This window comes from Microcebus murinus, chromosome 8, assembly GCF_040939455.1.
Source record: "Microcebus murinus isolate Inina chromosome 8, M.murinus_Inina_mat1.0, whole genome shotgun sequence".
Classification (NCBI taxonomy): domain Eukaryota; kingdom Metazoa; phylum Chordata; class Mammalia; order Primates; family Cheirogaleidae; genus Microcebus; species Microcebus murinus.
In genome coordinates, this window is record NC_134111.1 from 96,786,140 (window position 1) to 96,801,232 (window position 15,093).

General features: G+C 41.5%; 1 protein-coding gene across 6 annotated transcripts in view; it reads right to left on the reverse strand.

Annotated features, from left to right (window-relative positions):
- The window catches only part of SPHKAP (SPHK1 interactor, AKAP domain containing), a 156,918-nt gene that overhangs the window by 18,999 nt on the left and 122,826 nt on the right, over window positions 1–15,093 (reverse strand). For 5 of the 6 annotated variants that reach the window (XR_012920628.1, XM_012749459.3, XM_076006002.1 and 2 more), the window contains 4 exons: window positions 11,841–11,903; window positions 10,149–10,283; window positions 4,990–5,245; window positions 175–3,916 (listed from right to left, as the gene is read on the reverse strand). Coding sequence is in view for 5 of the 6 variants with exons in the window: in XM_012749459.3 (XP_012604913.2) it covers window positions 175–3,916; window positions 4,990–5,245; window positions 10,149–10,283; window positions 11,841–11,903 (4,196 nt within the window). In the remaining variant the exon portion in view is untranslated. The remainder of the gene's footprint in view (window positions 1–174; window positions 3,917–4,989; window positions 5,246–10,148; window positions 10,284–11,840; window positions 11,904–15,093) is intronic. The other variant, XM_020288167.2, reaches the window with a different exon arrangement.

The window sequence follows — 15,093 nt, forward strand, 5'->3', positions numbered from 1 at the left end:
CTTTCAACTTTTTTTTACAAGTGGGTATCATTGTTTTTTCTCCCCTCAGGAATTCAGTTCTTGCATCAATACAGTCCCTTTATGTCTAAGATTTAGCCAGACTTGATAAGTACTAATCAAGACGCAAACTCCATTCGCATGCACCCTCTCTAGTCCAAGAGATGATTCACTCACCTGCGGTTTTGACAGATGCTCACATCTGTGTCCCTGCCTCTCACCCCATCTGGGACTTTTTCTTCATTCAAATGCTCTTGGGCTTCCTCTAGGGGGCTGTTTTCAGAAAGGCAGAGCTGGGGTTCTCCGGCACAGGTTTCTCTCTGATCTGTTTCTATCTGAATCAAAGGCACTTCCCTTGAGCAAAGAGACTGTCTGGTGTGGTTTGGAGGGACAGCATCACGACACGAGGAAGTTTCCTTTTTAGAATCTAAACTGCTGTGGCTTGCAAGAGGAGCAGTTTTGCTTGGAGATGACCCTGGAAGATGTTTGCTTTCAGCAACAGAGTCTCTCCTGGGGTAATTGACAGGCTCCTGAACGCGCAGGGTTGGCCCGCTGTACACCCTGCTCGAGGCTAGTTTATTTGCACTTTTCTCCCCTCGTAAGGGGCCAGGCACAGGCTTGGTAGCCGAGGCCTCCGTGTCATCCACGATAATTTTGTTCTGGCGCATGAGGGCCTTAATTGAGCTTGCCCACGTCTCGTGAATTAGCATGTTTGTGATGTGATCAGTCCCACCTCTCCGATACAAGCAAGAGTCAGACTGGCAGAGACCCGACGAGGAGGCGCTCCCCACCGGCTGCACGTTTAGGAAATCTTGCTGGGAGCTCTGAGCAAAGCCATCTAAGGAGTTGGCTTTGATGGGCACATTGACTGTCAACTGGGCACATGGGGACCTGCTATCCGGCACCGACGACTGCCTGTAACACAGCGGGGACCGCAGGGAGGGGGACAGCAAGCCAGCCGTCCAATCCTGGCTGCTTCGCCTGGACGAGGCGCTGTCTCTGCTGTCTCTCTCGACGTCCCTCAGCATGTACCGATAGAACTCCTCGGTGATGCTCTCCGTGCTGGACTGCTTCGAGGGACAGCTCGGCCTCACGCTCAGGTGGTCACCTCTCCGGCACGCCTGTTGCATCGCTGAGCTCAGAATGCTGCTGGCGTTCTTGCCGGCGTAGTAATCCAGCAGCAACTCAAAGCCTCTCCCTTCACTCTCCATCTGGTTCACCATGAACCTGGAAAACTCGTCGGTGATGCTCTCGCAGCTCGACTGTTTGGAGACGGAGCTGGCCCTGCTGACTGGCTGGCTTAGGGTGCTCATTAAGCCCAGGCTGTTGACATAGGCCCTGGCTTCCGAGTCCTCCTCGGGAATGCTTTCGCAGCTGGAGGCCTTCAGCCGGCTCCACCTGTCCCCACTCAGTAACCGATTCCGGGGGTAGCTCTGGGCTTGCCACACGCCGTCCACCATGGAGAACTCCGTTAGGTTCATGATCTTGGCGGCCACTTCGTTTGCAAAGACATTGACAGAATCGGGGACGTCCTCAAGGTTCACAGACTCGTCCACGACCCTGTTCATAAGCTTCTCCTTAAGCTCGGGGTGCTCATCTGTCTTCCTCTTGATCTCACTGAGCCGGGGCGGCTTGTGTTTCCGCACAGCAGCCCCACCTGCCTGGCTTTCCTTCTTTCTCTTCAAGGACCGGCAAGATGCGTTGGGTGTAACCAGAAACTCGTTCCCTCTTTTCCATGCACAAAACCAGGGCTGTTTCCCATTGGCGTTGTCAAGGCAGATCGCTGCGATTTCAGTTGCCATGGAGACCACTGTCTCTGCTAATTCTTCGGCAAAGTCTGCAATGCAGTAGACGTCTGCATGCTGTGCTTGCAGCATGGAGTGAGCAGGAAGAGGCAAGTCATCCCCTAACAAGGACAGGTTACCTTGAGCTTCGTTGTTTAGAGGTGTGGCACAATCGTACTTTTCTTGGCTGTCTGGGTTGATACTGTTCTCAGCATCCTGGGAGCCACTCCTGCACTGGCCTATGGTCAGTGACCTTTCTGCTTTGAAACAGGCTCTGCATTCGTTCTCACCATGACTGGGTGTCTGATGAGGGTTTTTTGTATCCTCTGCCACCATTCCTTTCAGATGTATTTCCTTGGGGGATGTTTTAGCAGCGGAAGAATCGGGCACTCTGTGACTACATGATAATTCAGATGGCAGCATGGGGTTCTTGAAGAGACCTGGCCTCATGCCACCCTTGCGGTCTTGCTTTGGACGCATGTCATCCACAAGATCATTGGTGACATGGCTGGTGCCGTGCACATCGCTAAGTGGATAGGTGCTGGAGTGTTCAGTGGCTTTTGTCCGTGCTTGACCAGCAGCCTGATCCAATGGCTGGCAGCCTAGTTCTGTCTCCTTGGAAAGCACAGCAGGACGTTCACCAAGCTGTACGATATGGCTCATCTTCTTGAACGTGAAGCATATCACATTGAAGAGCAGTTGGTTTGTGCTTTCCATTAAGGTGTCCAGAGTTTCCAGGGAATGCCTGCCACCGTTGGGGTCACTTATTTTATTTTTCTGGTGAACTTCATCAATGGAATGCTTCAGGATCACATTGGACAGGGTCTGTGCCAGATCATTCCTGAGGACATTTTCTGAGCATAGGGTCTGAGGCTTTGAAGCGGTTTCTATGATTCTCCTGTTCATGGATTCCATGAAGTCTCCAATGCTGTTGTAGGTGTCAGGCCTTGTTAAAACCAGAGCAGCCTCCTTGAGCAACCCCTCCACAATGGCTTCCTTTCCCAGCTCCATGCTTCTCCCTGTTGCTAAACCATAAGGTGGAGGGGTTGCTTCAGAAGACTCAGCTGTAGGTAAGAAGCCACTTGGAGCCACAGGGTGCGTCGCCTCTTCTCTTTCATCCAGGCCACAGACAGCAACGGCACTTGCCACCTGAGTCATGCCACACAAAGCAGATGGAAAGGAGTATTCGCTGAGGGAAGGCTCCTTGGCTGCTGGGGATGCTTGCGTTTGCAGTGCTTCACTGTCACCCAGAGGACAGTGTGATGCCAAGGCCTCTTGCTCCATTTTGAGTCTTTCTGTGGCCTGTGGACTGGAAATGGTTCCAATTACAGTGGCTGCACATGCCAACGCTACTTCTAGAGCACTCTGGGGGTGTCTGCTGGTGTCCGCTGGAGCGGTTTCCACGGAGACTTCCGTCTCGGGCCACGAGGAGACGCCTGGCTCCAGGGCAGCATCGCTGCCATCTGGACTCTGGACAATGACGATTTTGGGGAGCTCATTCCATGACCGAGGGACCACGTTATCTTTTGTGGAATAGCAACTGGGAAGCAGAACATTTCCTCCAGACACACTGACCGCAGATTCCTGGGGTAGTGTAGGCTGAGACTGAGATAATCTAATAAATGCGTCTTGCAGCACGGATTCTGCTAAATTTGTAGCATACTCGCCAGTTGTGACTTCTCCGTCTTGTCCAGGAGGAAGAGAGTTTCTTGCATCTTCCTGGTCTCCTGGGTCCAGCTGGCTGGCCTGCTCAGCAACAGTGCCACATGAAGAAGGTACCTCTTTAACCATCGTGGAGGAGTAAGCTTCTCTTGGAATATACAGTGCCTGTGATTTTTTCACTTGACCTTTAAAGGTTTCTGAACAATAACAATTTGTGGCGTGTCTCTCATTCCCCACAGCCTCACCTTTCCACTGTGAAGGCTTGGCTGAGGGTCCCAGGCCCTGCAAGGCTGTGTTCTCTGCTAGGTTTTCTGGAGCTCGTTCTGTTTTAACGAATGGTGTATGATATTTGCCAATGTATTTGTCTTCCAAAGCATAAAACAACTTTGCCTTGTAATTCCATTCCTCCTGGGTAGCTTCCTTTGGCTTTTTACTCTCCAAAACATTGGCTGAGACATTTATATTTTCATAACCTAGTGTAGAGAAAAGGAAGATCACTATCACTTTTTGGATAGCAGGTTTTCATAAATCTAAAGTAATAATTACTTCCTAAAAATACCTTAAAGTATCAACTATCTTTTTTTCTTCAAGTATAGCATTTTGAATATTTATTTAATAAAAGTGAACCCCAAAAAGCTTTTGAATTTCATAATGGAATTCCACCCAATAAACTGGCTATCAGTGTGGGATACATATGCAAGCCCTAGAGTAGGAGAAGTTGTTTGGGCAACTGAGGGTTCACTGATCTTTAGGGAAAAGCAACCCAAACAACTGCATCTTAGAGCTTCCCATTGGGTACAGAGGGAGGAGGGAGGATGATTAGAGCAACATAAGTAGTGGGACTTGTTGCAAAGATTTGCTCTGAAATTTACATAGGACTTTCCCCAGGGATGGTGACAACAACATCTGGGGTATACCTTTCTCTGTGGCTAAAAGAGAGGAAGAGGAAACCATTGTTCATTGAGCTCTGTTAATGAGTCAACAGCAAGAGCTGAATAAATGAGTGCTAAGCACTTTCCTGGGTTATCTCCTTCTGTCCTCACAAAAATCGTTAGCTACAGGCACTGGTGAACTCCCAAATTACAGATAAGGAAACTGGAGCTCAGAAAGATTTGGTAACTGGCTCCAGGTCTCACAGTCTCTAAGTGGCAGTGCTGGGATTCAAATCCAGGCCAGCCCTACTTGGTTCCAACTAAAATATGGCTTGTATGGAAACCTCAGGGAAGTTAACTTTCCTCCCAGTGATATCCTCCATCTCTTGGCAGGCAGGAGGATTTCTCTTTAAAGCACACACATTTCCTTTGGCATCCCTAAGGCATCGTTGGGGAGTCTGGATCCATCCGACCATTAAGTCTGCTAAGTGCTTTTGTCAGCATCTTCACCGGTGTGCTCTCATCCTCCTTCCTTCCTTAACATTTAGCAAGTAACGATTGTGATGCGTCAGCCAAACTGACGGGGCCTGAAACTTTTCTGAAATCTCACCCAGACATTTTTTATATGGTGACTAATTTCAAGATGCACATTTGTTTTATTGGAAAGTTCTCACCATTCCTATATTCTTCCACCTCGCTTTCCTCCTCCAAGTGCTCAGATGCGGTGAGAAAGTCTTCCTCAATTGAGGATAAAGAACAGTTTGTGTCATCCTCCAGTTTCAAGACGTTTGTTTCCAGGTGGAGCTGCCGCTCCTGCACCAGTTCCAGACCAATCAAAAATTTGTTGATTTCAAAGATGATGCAATTGGTACTGTTTGGTCTGTTACCTCTTGCACATTGGACCAAGCAGATATCTGGTAGCCAAGGGCACTAAAAGTGGAGAGAAAAGAAGGCATTTAAGGAAAATAAAAGACTATTGCCTCTGACCTTTCTCTTTCCACCAGTCTCTCCTGCTAAAATGAGTGGGGACCTTTAAAATACTTCAAATATCTTCTGAGCTTATATTGATGGATTGCTTGAAAAAAATTCAAGTGTTGTTTGGGAACACAGGGTACCTAGGAGAGAGTTTGACTTAGGGGAAAATAAACCAGCTTTATTATATATTCTAGTTTCTCCTGGTCAAAGCAAAATCACACTAGGCAAAGTTAAATAAGAAAGAAAGATTTTATTCAAGGCTATTGCAATAGGGAAGAGAGGTCAAAACTGAGTTGGACCACAGCTCCACAAAAACATAAGACAGTAGGGTGGCTTTATTCAAAGGAACAGTAAACTTTCTTATATTTTTACAGCAGGAGTTAGTTTTACAACTTGGAGCAAGGCACCCACAGAAGTTAGGCTCCTGTGTGCCCACAGAGACTGGAAGATTGGGGCACTATCTTCCTTGATGTTTATATTTCAAAGAGACAACCCTTGGGTCCCAGTTTTGTATACATTCCTGTGAGTGAAGCTGGCAAGAGACTTTTAGAAAAAAATTACCTCTCAAAGGGGCAGGGAAAGAGAAGGAATTTACAATTATATGTTTTTTGGGTTGAATGTTCTAAGAAAAGGGAGGTCAGGGACTGGAGTCAGGAAGAGCCTGCCTAGAGCTTGGTCAAGCTGAGGACAATGTTAAGGTGGTCTTGGTCACCTCTATGGATAAACTGAGTTCCATTGTCTCAGATCAGTACTTTTCTCTGCCTTGATGGTATTCAGTAAGACCTATATCAGTACTTCGCATGTACAGTAAGTCCTCTATCAACTACAGTTAGAGTTTATAATTTGTATTGCTCATCTGAAGCAGCAGACAACAATGAAATTTAAAGAAATCCACTGGAAGTGAACTAATTATCTCTAAAAGACTGGCATGTGGGAAGAGCAGTGATAAAGAGGCCCAAATTATCGAATGGTGTCCCAGTTAGACCTGCCAATTCTGTTCAATTCTAGGGTTACAGACCAGATCCTTTGTCTCCACTATGTGGTTTCACTATTCATATTGTTGATCACTTGGATAGTAATAAAAAAGTTTTAATAATTCTAAGAGAGATGATTAAACAATGAAAAATTCAATCTTTTTCCAAGGGGTTCAGGAATCCCCAGGGGCTGGGAAATAGAATTCACTTGTGTGCATCTGTGATTAGGTCTGATTTTCAAGGAAGGTGGCCCATAGCCTTACTTTTCAAAGTGTGGGTGTGGACCAGAAGCTTAGACACCACCTGGGAGCTCCTTAGAAATATAATATATAATCTCAGGCCTCAGCCAAGATCTACTAGGTCAGAATCTGCATTTTCCATGAATCTGTTGGGGATTCCCACATGCATCAACATTTGAGAAGCACTGGGCTATAGCTTTTGGCGAATCCACGTGGGGTCTGTGATTCCCCCAAATGGTGAGGAACTGCAGCTATAGAGCAACCAGTAATTGGCTTGATTAATTATTTTTTCACCAAACTTAGACATATTACACTAAACTGAAACTTTCCATGTGCCTATTATACACTCAGGTAATTGTCCTGGGGAGTACAGGATAGTATACTCCCAATGGGTCAGCCACGAGTGAAAATAATTATACTTAAACCATATGCAGTTGCCACATATACAGGGGATCAAAATAGTTGCATATTGGCCATTTCATTTCATTCAAATTAAATATGTACAACAAAGGTAAAATGTGGTAGGAGCCAAAGAGATATTAACAAAGCGATATAAATAGTTAAGCAATACTTCAAGATGAATTTATAGAAAGAATTTTATTAAATGTGCAATATTACACTGCTATGGTATTCTTGGAAAAATATTTTATTAATAATCTTCTTGAATGTAGATAAACATCCTGAGAATCTTAGCTAAATAAAGGCCAAACAACATAGCCTCTATGACAGGGGTCCCTGAACTATGGCCTTTGGGCCACATGGGGCCCGCTGAGGACATTTATCCGGCCCGGCGGGTGTTTTTGCCACCGCTGCCTGTCCTGCTTAGCAGCCAACTCATCTGTCCCGGGCCCACAGTACGCAGGTGTGGAATGTGCGCCGCACTCTCTAAGGGCCCTCCAACAGTCTGAGGGACAGTGAACTGGCCCCCTGTTTAAAATGAGGACCCCTGCAAGATAATGGCAGATATCATCATATAATTTTTATGGTAGCTTATTGGGGGCTTTGCATATCTTTTTTGTCTCCAGAGCTCTTAGATAGAAAAGGTATGTGGAATTTTTAGCACTCTTTTGATGGAAGATCTTCAGTGTGTCCTTGGCAATTCAACTCTTCTAATCCCAAAGAATACCTGTGTTGCTTTTGTGCCCCAGCATCATTTACTCTTCTTGTTCTCATACTCTGTGGGGCACCATTTTCTGCCTCACTCACTGTCCAAGTGATTCACATGGAGTTAACTCACCTCCAACTCCAGAGGCAATCATGTGACTCAGGCCTGGCCAATCTGAACAATGCATTTGTCAGGCCATAATGATAGGTTCAGAAATGGGCATGTGACACATGACAGCCAATAGGACACAATGAAACTTCTGCTGAGAACCACTTGGGAAGTACATTTACTTTCTTTCTCTACTTGACTCCAAAAAGATATTGCCTCCTTGTGGGAAGAGGTTGTCTGATAATGGGGCCAAAGGAGAGAAAGCAGGAAAGAGGCTGCAAGAAAATCCATGTCCTGATGACATTGTGTAAGTCCCTTGATCTAATCTACCCACTGGAGATTTTTAGTTACTTGACACAATATATTCTCTTTGTGCTTAAGCCAATTTCCTGTCATGTTTAATTAAGAATCCTGTCTGGGATTAATCAAAGTCTAGCAAGTTTATCTCAAGGTCAGGTGCAATTAATGTCAATACCAATTTTCATAGAGATATTAAAAGAAAGCTGGGATTTCCCAGTAATAACTGTACTTGTCAAAAGTTAGGAAAAGTGCTCTATAAAACAGAAGCACTTTTAAATAAATCTGTTAATTTTGTAAAAAAAAAAAAATGGAAATTTACTCTCTGCTCTATTTCAAAGGCAAAATGCACAATTTGTTGACAAACCAAAAATTACTTAGGATTCATGTAAAATTTATGGTATACAAGCCTTGTGAGTAGCTACAAAGTCAGGGAGATCTGATTACCTAGAAATAAAACCTCCTCATTTATTAATTGACTTATCACTTTCTTTTAAAAGCAATTATTATGTATTTTGAAATTTGAAGATAAAGTGTTTTCTCTGAAATAGGATTTTTCAGAGAGGAATATAGTTTCAGTTGTATTTTTTGGAAAATATTGGGTTTCTTAAAATATTTACCCTGCCTCCTTTTTAGTAATAGAAAAAAATTAAATAATTTGTTTTAGACAAAGTGCTTTTTACCCATTTCATTTCATTCTTTAAAGTAATCCTGTAAAGTAGAAATCATTATTATCCCAATGTCACAGATGGGCAAACCAGGGCTCAGAAAGATCCAGACTCTGGCTTCAAATCCAAAATGACATTTGTTTTATTTTTTTGCTCCCTGGCTAGCAAGATTCAAGTTATAATAAACAGTGAAATTCCCACTTTATTTATGAAAACCGTTACACTGTTGTGTAGATATTTGCTCAGGCCAGGGGCCAAGAAATATTGCTTGTCTTCTGCCTTAATTTAGTAGGAAAGGAGCAAAGGTTTTGACTCCCAGGAGAGTCAGTTTTCTACTCGGGCTTCTCTACCTGAAGTTTCATTTGTTATATTGATGAGTAGTACTCTAGATGAAGCAAAAACCTTTTAACTGGTAAGAGCTTAACACCAGGGAGTAACAGCAGAGGAAATATAAACACAGGTCTAAATATTATTTGTGGTCATCATAGCTTTGCCTAACTTAGAGCCATTTTCTGTATTTTTTCAGAAAACTAAACTTCTCACTAAGGAAAAAATATTATTAGATTGATGTCTTGATTAGCAAATTATAATAGGCTATGTGTAGAGCTTCATAAAACATCTGGAGTAGAGTGCAAACTAGAGGATGATCTTCTGGGCTTTTTGAGATTTTGAAGCATTGAAGGGTAAAAGAAGAATTTAAAAACTGATAGCAAAACTAAAACCCAAGAAAGAACAATTTGATAGAAAACAGATGCCCATCACTTTAATCTGGAGCTATTTTATATCACTATAATGTATATTATATGTATTTTTCCTATAAATTAATTAAACAAGTTTATCTATTTACCTACATTTCTTCAAATAAATAGTGTTGTAGTGATTTATACAGTAGGAATGAACATTAATGCATTGAATGATAATGATAGTATTTTAGTTTCTATTTTATTTTTAATAACATTACTTTTTTCTGTGAATTTTATTCTTTGGGTCCAGGAAATTCCCTTTCCATCCTTGGGGCTGCCATCTTGTATTTACTAACTTGGCTAATTTGGTATCCCCTAAGGAATAAGTAACATCCAGAAGGATGGTATTCTGGGATTCTGGGATTGCATGGTATGAATATGAATTTTGGTACTATTACTAAGAGAAGACTATTCTGTTTTTCATTATTCAGTAGATTTGTAGAAAATCAAGTGAAATAACAAATGCCTAGTGCATCTAGCAACATGAATTTGAAAAGATAATAGAATTTACGAGGTGATATAAGGGAAGCTCTGTCAAACTCTAAGGAGCAATATTAGGAGAAATACGAATGAAGACTAATTTTGAATACAAATACATCATTGATTCTTATGTGACAAGACCTTATGAGTAGCATCTGTTTTGGGTTCATACCAATTTATGCAGAGCTAACTATAGATAACTTATCATTAAGTGAATGGCTTATCAAGAACTTATATTTCTTACCTGTGAAACTTCAAAATCTGCTTGGAGATTGCCAGATGCTAACCCACTTAGGAGGACAATTTCATTTTCTTTTGGCTGTTGGACGTTCATGGAGCTGATAAGTTTTGGAAGATCTGGTGAAACGTTGACCAACTTCTATAGGGCAGGAATCTTTATTAGTTTAGATGATGTTTCATTTCCAAAATGCTACTCGTAAACTATTTTACTTGCAAAATTCATTTACGCATAACTGTTCATACTACAGATTACACAATCTACTAAGATTATTACTAGAAGAAATTTTGTAAAATTAAAGGATAAGCATTTAGATTGGAATAGAAAATTTAAGCTTTAAGAGCTGTTTAGTTGTAATTTTCCAAAGTAAATATTTAGTATTAATAATTACTATCACACCATATGTATAAACAGTACTTTGGAAAAATTTTCCCTGTTAAAACCTTGAATAAGATAATTGTCTAGTAATAATCTTCTGTTATAATAAAGTCAAAATAATAAAAAAATTATGACTAACATTGATTCATTCTGCTTGTATACTAGGCACTATGCTAAAAACTATATATATGTTAAATCTTACTTCACTGAATCCTCACAACAACCCTGAATGGAGTAGGTACCATTATTACTTTCATTTTACACATGAGCAACCTAACGCCCAGAGAAGATTAGTAACTCGCACGAGTTTATGTAGCTAAATCAGTGCCAGAGTTTGCTCTTAGCCATAGCAGCAGATTGTCTGAAATCACTCACATAAACAAACACACCATTTTTAGATGCCAACTTGCTTTGGTCCTGCCTGCTCTCTCTTCGATGAACTCTGTACCATAATTCTAACAAATTAAATTATGTGCACAATTTCTTTTGAAAAAGTCTCAGTACTACACAGATGATGCTATTTGCAGCTTGCTGAAAATTTGTAATGGGTAATCTGTGTGGGCAGTTGGGTTTAAGACGTTTCAGGTGCAGCATTGTTGATATAGGAGTAACTGAGTGATTGCAGGTCTACCACTCTGATAGTCAAGCTGCAATTGGGGAGCTGCTAGACAATAAAGAGTATTACACCAAGTGATGAGCTGAAACCATCGTCAGCGTTGGGCATGGATCACAATCGTATCACAACCACTTAATTCTTCCCATTGTATCAGCAGGCTCTGACTCCAAAGGGCTGAGTATACCTTCGAGTCCTCACATGTTTTTGAGGATTTACATCAGGGTCCTCACAACTTTGGGTGCACTTGGGAAATTTAGCTGCTACAGGATGCAAAAAGTTCAAGCCCCAGATGAGTGCAAGACAAGAAAACCAAGGTTAAAGATAAAACACTTGATGAAGGCAGCAGGAAGATGCAAATCTGAGAGACAAAGGGCAAGGCTGGCTGGTATCAAGCCAGTTTTGGAGAAATCTTGGAAAAGTCATCTCAGACAGGGTGTTTTAGAATACAGAGGAAGGGAAGAGCAGAGAAAGCTACTTTGAAGCACTGGTAGGCAAGAGAAAATGAGGCTACATGGGAAAGCAAGCAAGCTTCACAAATGTAAGAAGAATGAACAGGAAGGTAGCAGGGAAAGGGCCAGGGAAACAAATGGGCTATGATGAAACCATCTAAAGAGTCTCCTACAAAATGAGCATCGTTTACAGACGAAATCATGTTGCATAGCCCTTGTGATGAGCTCCTGGACAGCTCGAATTCCAAGTGTTACCTGCTGCAGGTGCTCTGTGCTGCTGCGTTCATCCTTGTTCACATCCAGGTTCACAAAGCAGACCTGGGAAAGAGGGCAAAACAGTTAATTAAGGGAAAAACCCAACGGACCCTTTAGAAGAAAGAAACCAGAAATCAGTTTGAGGCAAATGATTTGAGAGTCCTATGCATTTTAGATAGTTTGGCAAAGAAAGAGTCATTTTGCCTTTGGGCTTCTATGTAGATCTCTGACATTATACTCAGTCTCCCACTGGTCCCAGAAACTGTCTTCTTCCTTCCAAGGCCTAACACTAACAAAAGTCTTGGTGTATTAGAGCCAACGTAACAAGAAAATCCTTAGGTCTACGAGGTGTTACTGAATCTCATGGAATACGAATAAAACCTTATAACGCTTTAAGCCTCTGTTTATAATTGCAATGAGCATTCTCTCCATTTTTCTCTTTCTTCTTCTCGCTTCCTGCTCCCTTTCTCTACCCACTTTTAATGAAGTGCATAACAAGTGGATTTCTCTTTGCCTCACTGTTTAGTCATTTTAATTTATTTAACCTTGTTATATAATTGGCCTCTTTGTTAGCCATCTTAGATAAATGTCTGAATAAGTTGGTCTAAAAACAATAGCTACATCATTAAATAATAATTTTGAACAACGATGAAAGACGTGCATACAGTTATGAGCCAAATAATGATGTTTTGGTCAACAATGAACGACATATGCGACTATGGTTCCATAAGGTTATAATACTGAATTTTTACCACACCACTTTTTTATGTCTAGATCTGTTTAGATAGACAAGTAATTACCATTGTGTTGCAACTGCCTCCTGTAGTCAGTACAGGGACATGGTGTACAGGTGTGTGGCCTAGCAGCAATAGGCTATATGACATAGCGTAGATGTGTAGTAGGCTATGCCATCTAGGTTTGTTTAAGTACACTCTGTGATGTTCGTTCAAGGACAAAATCGCCTAACGACATAATTCTCAGAACACATATTCCTGTTGTTAAGTGACTCATGACTGTAATTTAAGTCCTAAACACATACAGATAGAAAACTACTATGGCCATTCCAATGGGGCAATGGAGAAGAAAACTTAAGAAAAAGTTTCAAAGAGGTGAGTTGTGTTCTTGAAAGATAAAAAGTCTTCTGTTGGGCAGGGGATGGGGCAGACAGCATGAGTGATACTTGAAGGGGAGAAAGTGCAACATGCTGTCAAGAAACAGGGAGTGAGAAAAATCTGATTGTGAACCAGGCCTGGGGAATGGGAAGTGTTAGAAACAAGGTCTCATTAGGTTTGTGTTAAGGAGATAACGTGAAGGAGGTTTTATCTAATGTTTTGCTAAAAATCATCCAAAGGCTTTTATTTCTAACTAGTTGATTTGGTCATAGAAAACTGAGAACGTTAATTATCTAGAATTTAGTTAGAGGTTTGGACTTATTAGATGCCTGCAAATAGATGGTGTTTTCTGATTTCAGTTACTGTTTGGGGTCATGGTTTTTCAGAGTCCGTCCTTTTTCTTTTCGAGGTTAAAAAACATAATTGAAAGATTTCATGAAAAGCTTTAAATGCTCAAATAGTTTGTGCATTGCTGAAACGTATGATCACTACTATTTTCTTCCCAAATAGTGGGAGATTTCCTCAAGTCTCATGGGCTCACAGGGCAATAATCCTTGTAGTGCATCTCCAGGATGCAGATGCTTGTTAAGGATAACTCGATGGGCACTAGGGAGCAGGTAGGGCATGAGAAGACCCACACTCTCATTCTCAGGCTCTTTTCCTCTTGGTTAATAAGATGGGGACGTAGGGAGGGCCTGGACTTGAGCCCCTTTGCAGACAGCACAAATGCAGCATAAATAGTAGATGGAGCTCAGAAGCAGTTCATGGTCTGGAGCAGTTTGAGAATATACAAGTAATTGAAACTTTGTCCTTGGAAAACCAGGTCAATATCCATTGGTACTGAGGGACTTTTAATAACATGCAGCTAGGACTGCAGTTATTGAATTGATGAGGTGATTTGCCATTCACCTTAAAGAAAGTCCCATTACCTTGCCCCTGGGCATCAGAAAGCTCTTATTATTCTGCATCACAGTGGGAGAGGGCAAAGCAGAGACCAGAGACCAAAGAAGGCATCTATTAGAATGATTTGTCTGCCCTCCAGTATTTTCTTTGCTTCTCAGAGGATGAACTCTCTTTTCATGCATTCTGGGCTACAATATGAAACTCTGCCTACATCTAGAGTTCATCCTACACATTTGTGAGCTGGGCCAAGACAGGAACAAAGTGAGACACAAACGGACCACTTGCTCATACTTGACTCACAATCTTGGTGGGAGAGGAGGATCCAAGATTTTTGGAGGCCTGATGTGCATACTGTTTGGAGAGACCTTCTTTAAGAAAAGGAATGACAAAATTAAAAATTCTAAATGATGTGTGAAGAAGAATATTTACTTATTTAGAAGGAAAACAGAAATTGCAACAAAACTCAAATTTAAAAAGGTCATCAAATACCACAAACATGAAAACTTGCAGAAAAGGGATATTTTAACTAATCAACTGTCCTGGACACCTTCATAATACTTATTTTTTACACTTTTGGCTATATACTCTTTGATCATCTCTTTACATGAAAGTAGTTTTGAAATATCATTTTCTCTAGAGAAACTAGAAATGTAAGCCAGTCTTCCTCTACTATTATTGATCGAATTTTTTCAACTTCCAAATTTTTCTTGATAATATCTTATATGTTTTTCAGCTTACTGTCAAATTCAATGAGAAACTATTATGTAATTTCTTCCATATATGAGTTGTTACAGGCATACTCACTTTTTATAGTACTGTTACAGTTTTGTACTCTACAGATAAAAGAATTTGGATTGATTCTCTTTTGTGTGATTCCCATAAAAAACCATGCATGGTGCTTTTATAATTTTCAATGCTGTGTTGTCAAATGAATGCCTGCCAGGAGAGAACTTCTGGTTAACGAGGTATCAATTAGAACCCAATCTTGTGTTTAAATTCTACATGTCTGATGACTGGAAGGATTTTACATAAACTAACTACCAGCATGTCAATCTTATTTTTTCTCCTCTACCTACATATAACACTTTTGGTATCAGGACTGTAGGGCATGCTCATACAGTGGTATCCCTGACCTGACAACTTTGTGTCGCGATGTCTGGTTGAGTTGCCACTCTCGATGGTAAAAGAATTTCTGGAAGTCATTCCTATGTGTGGATGGCTAGCAATCACTTAACTGT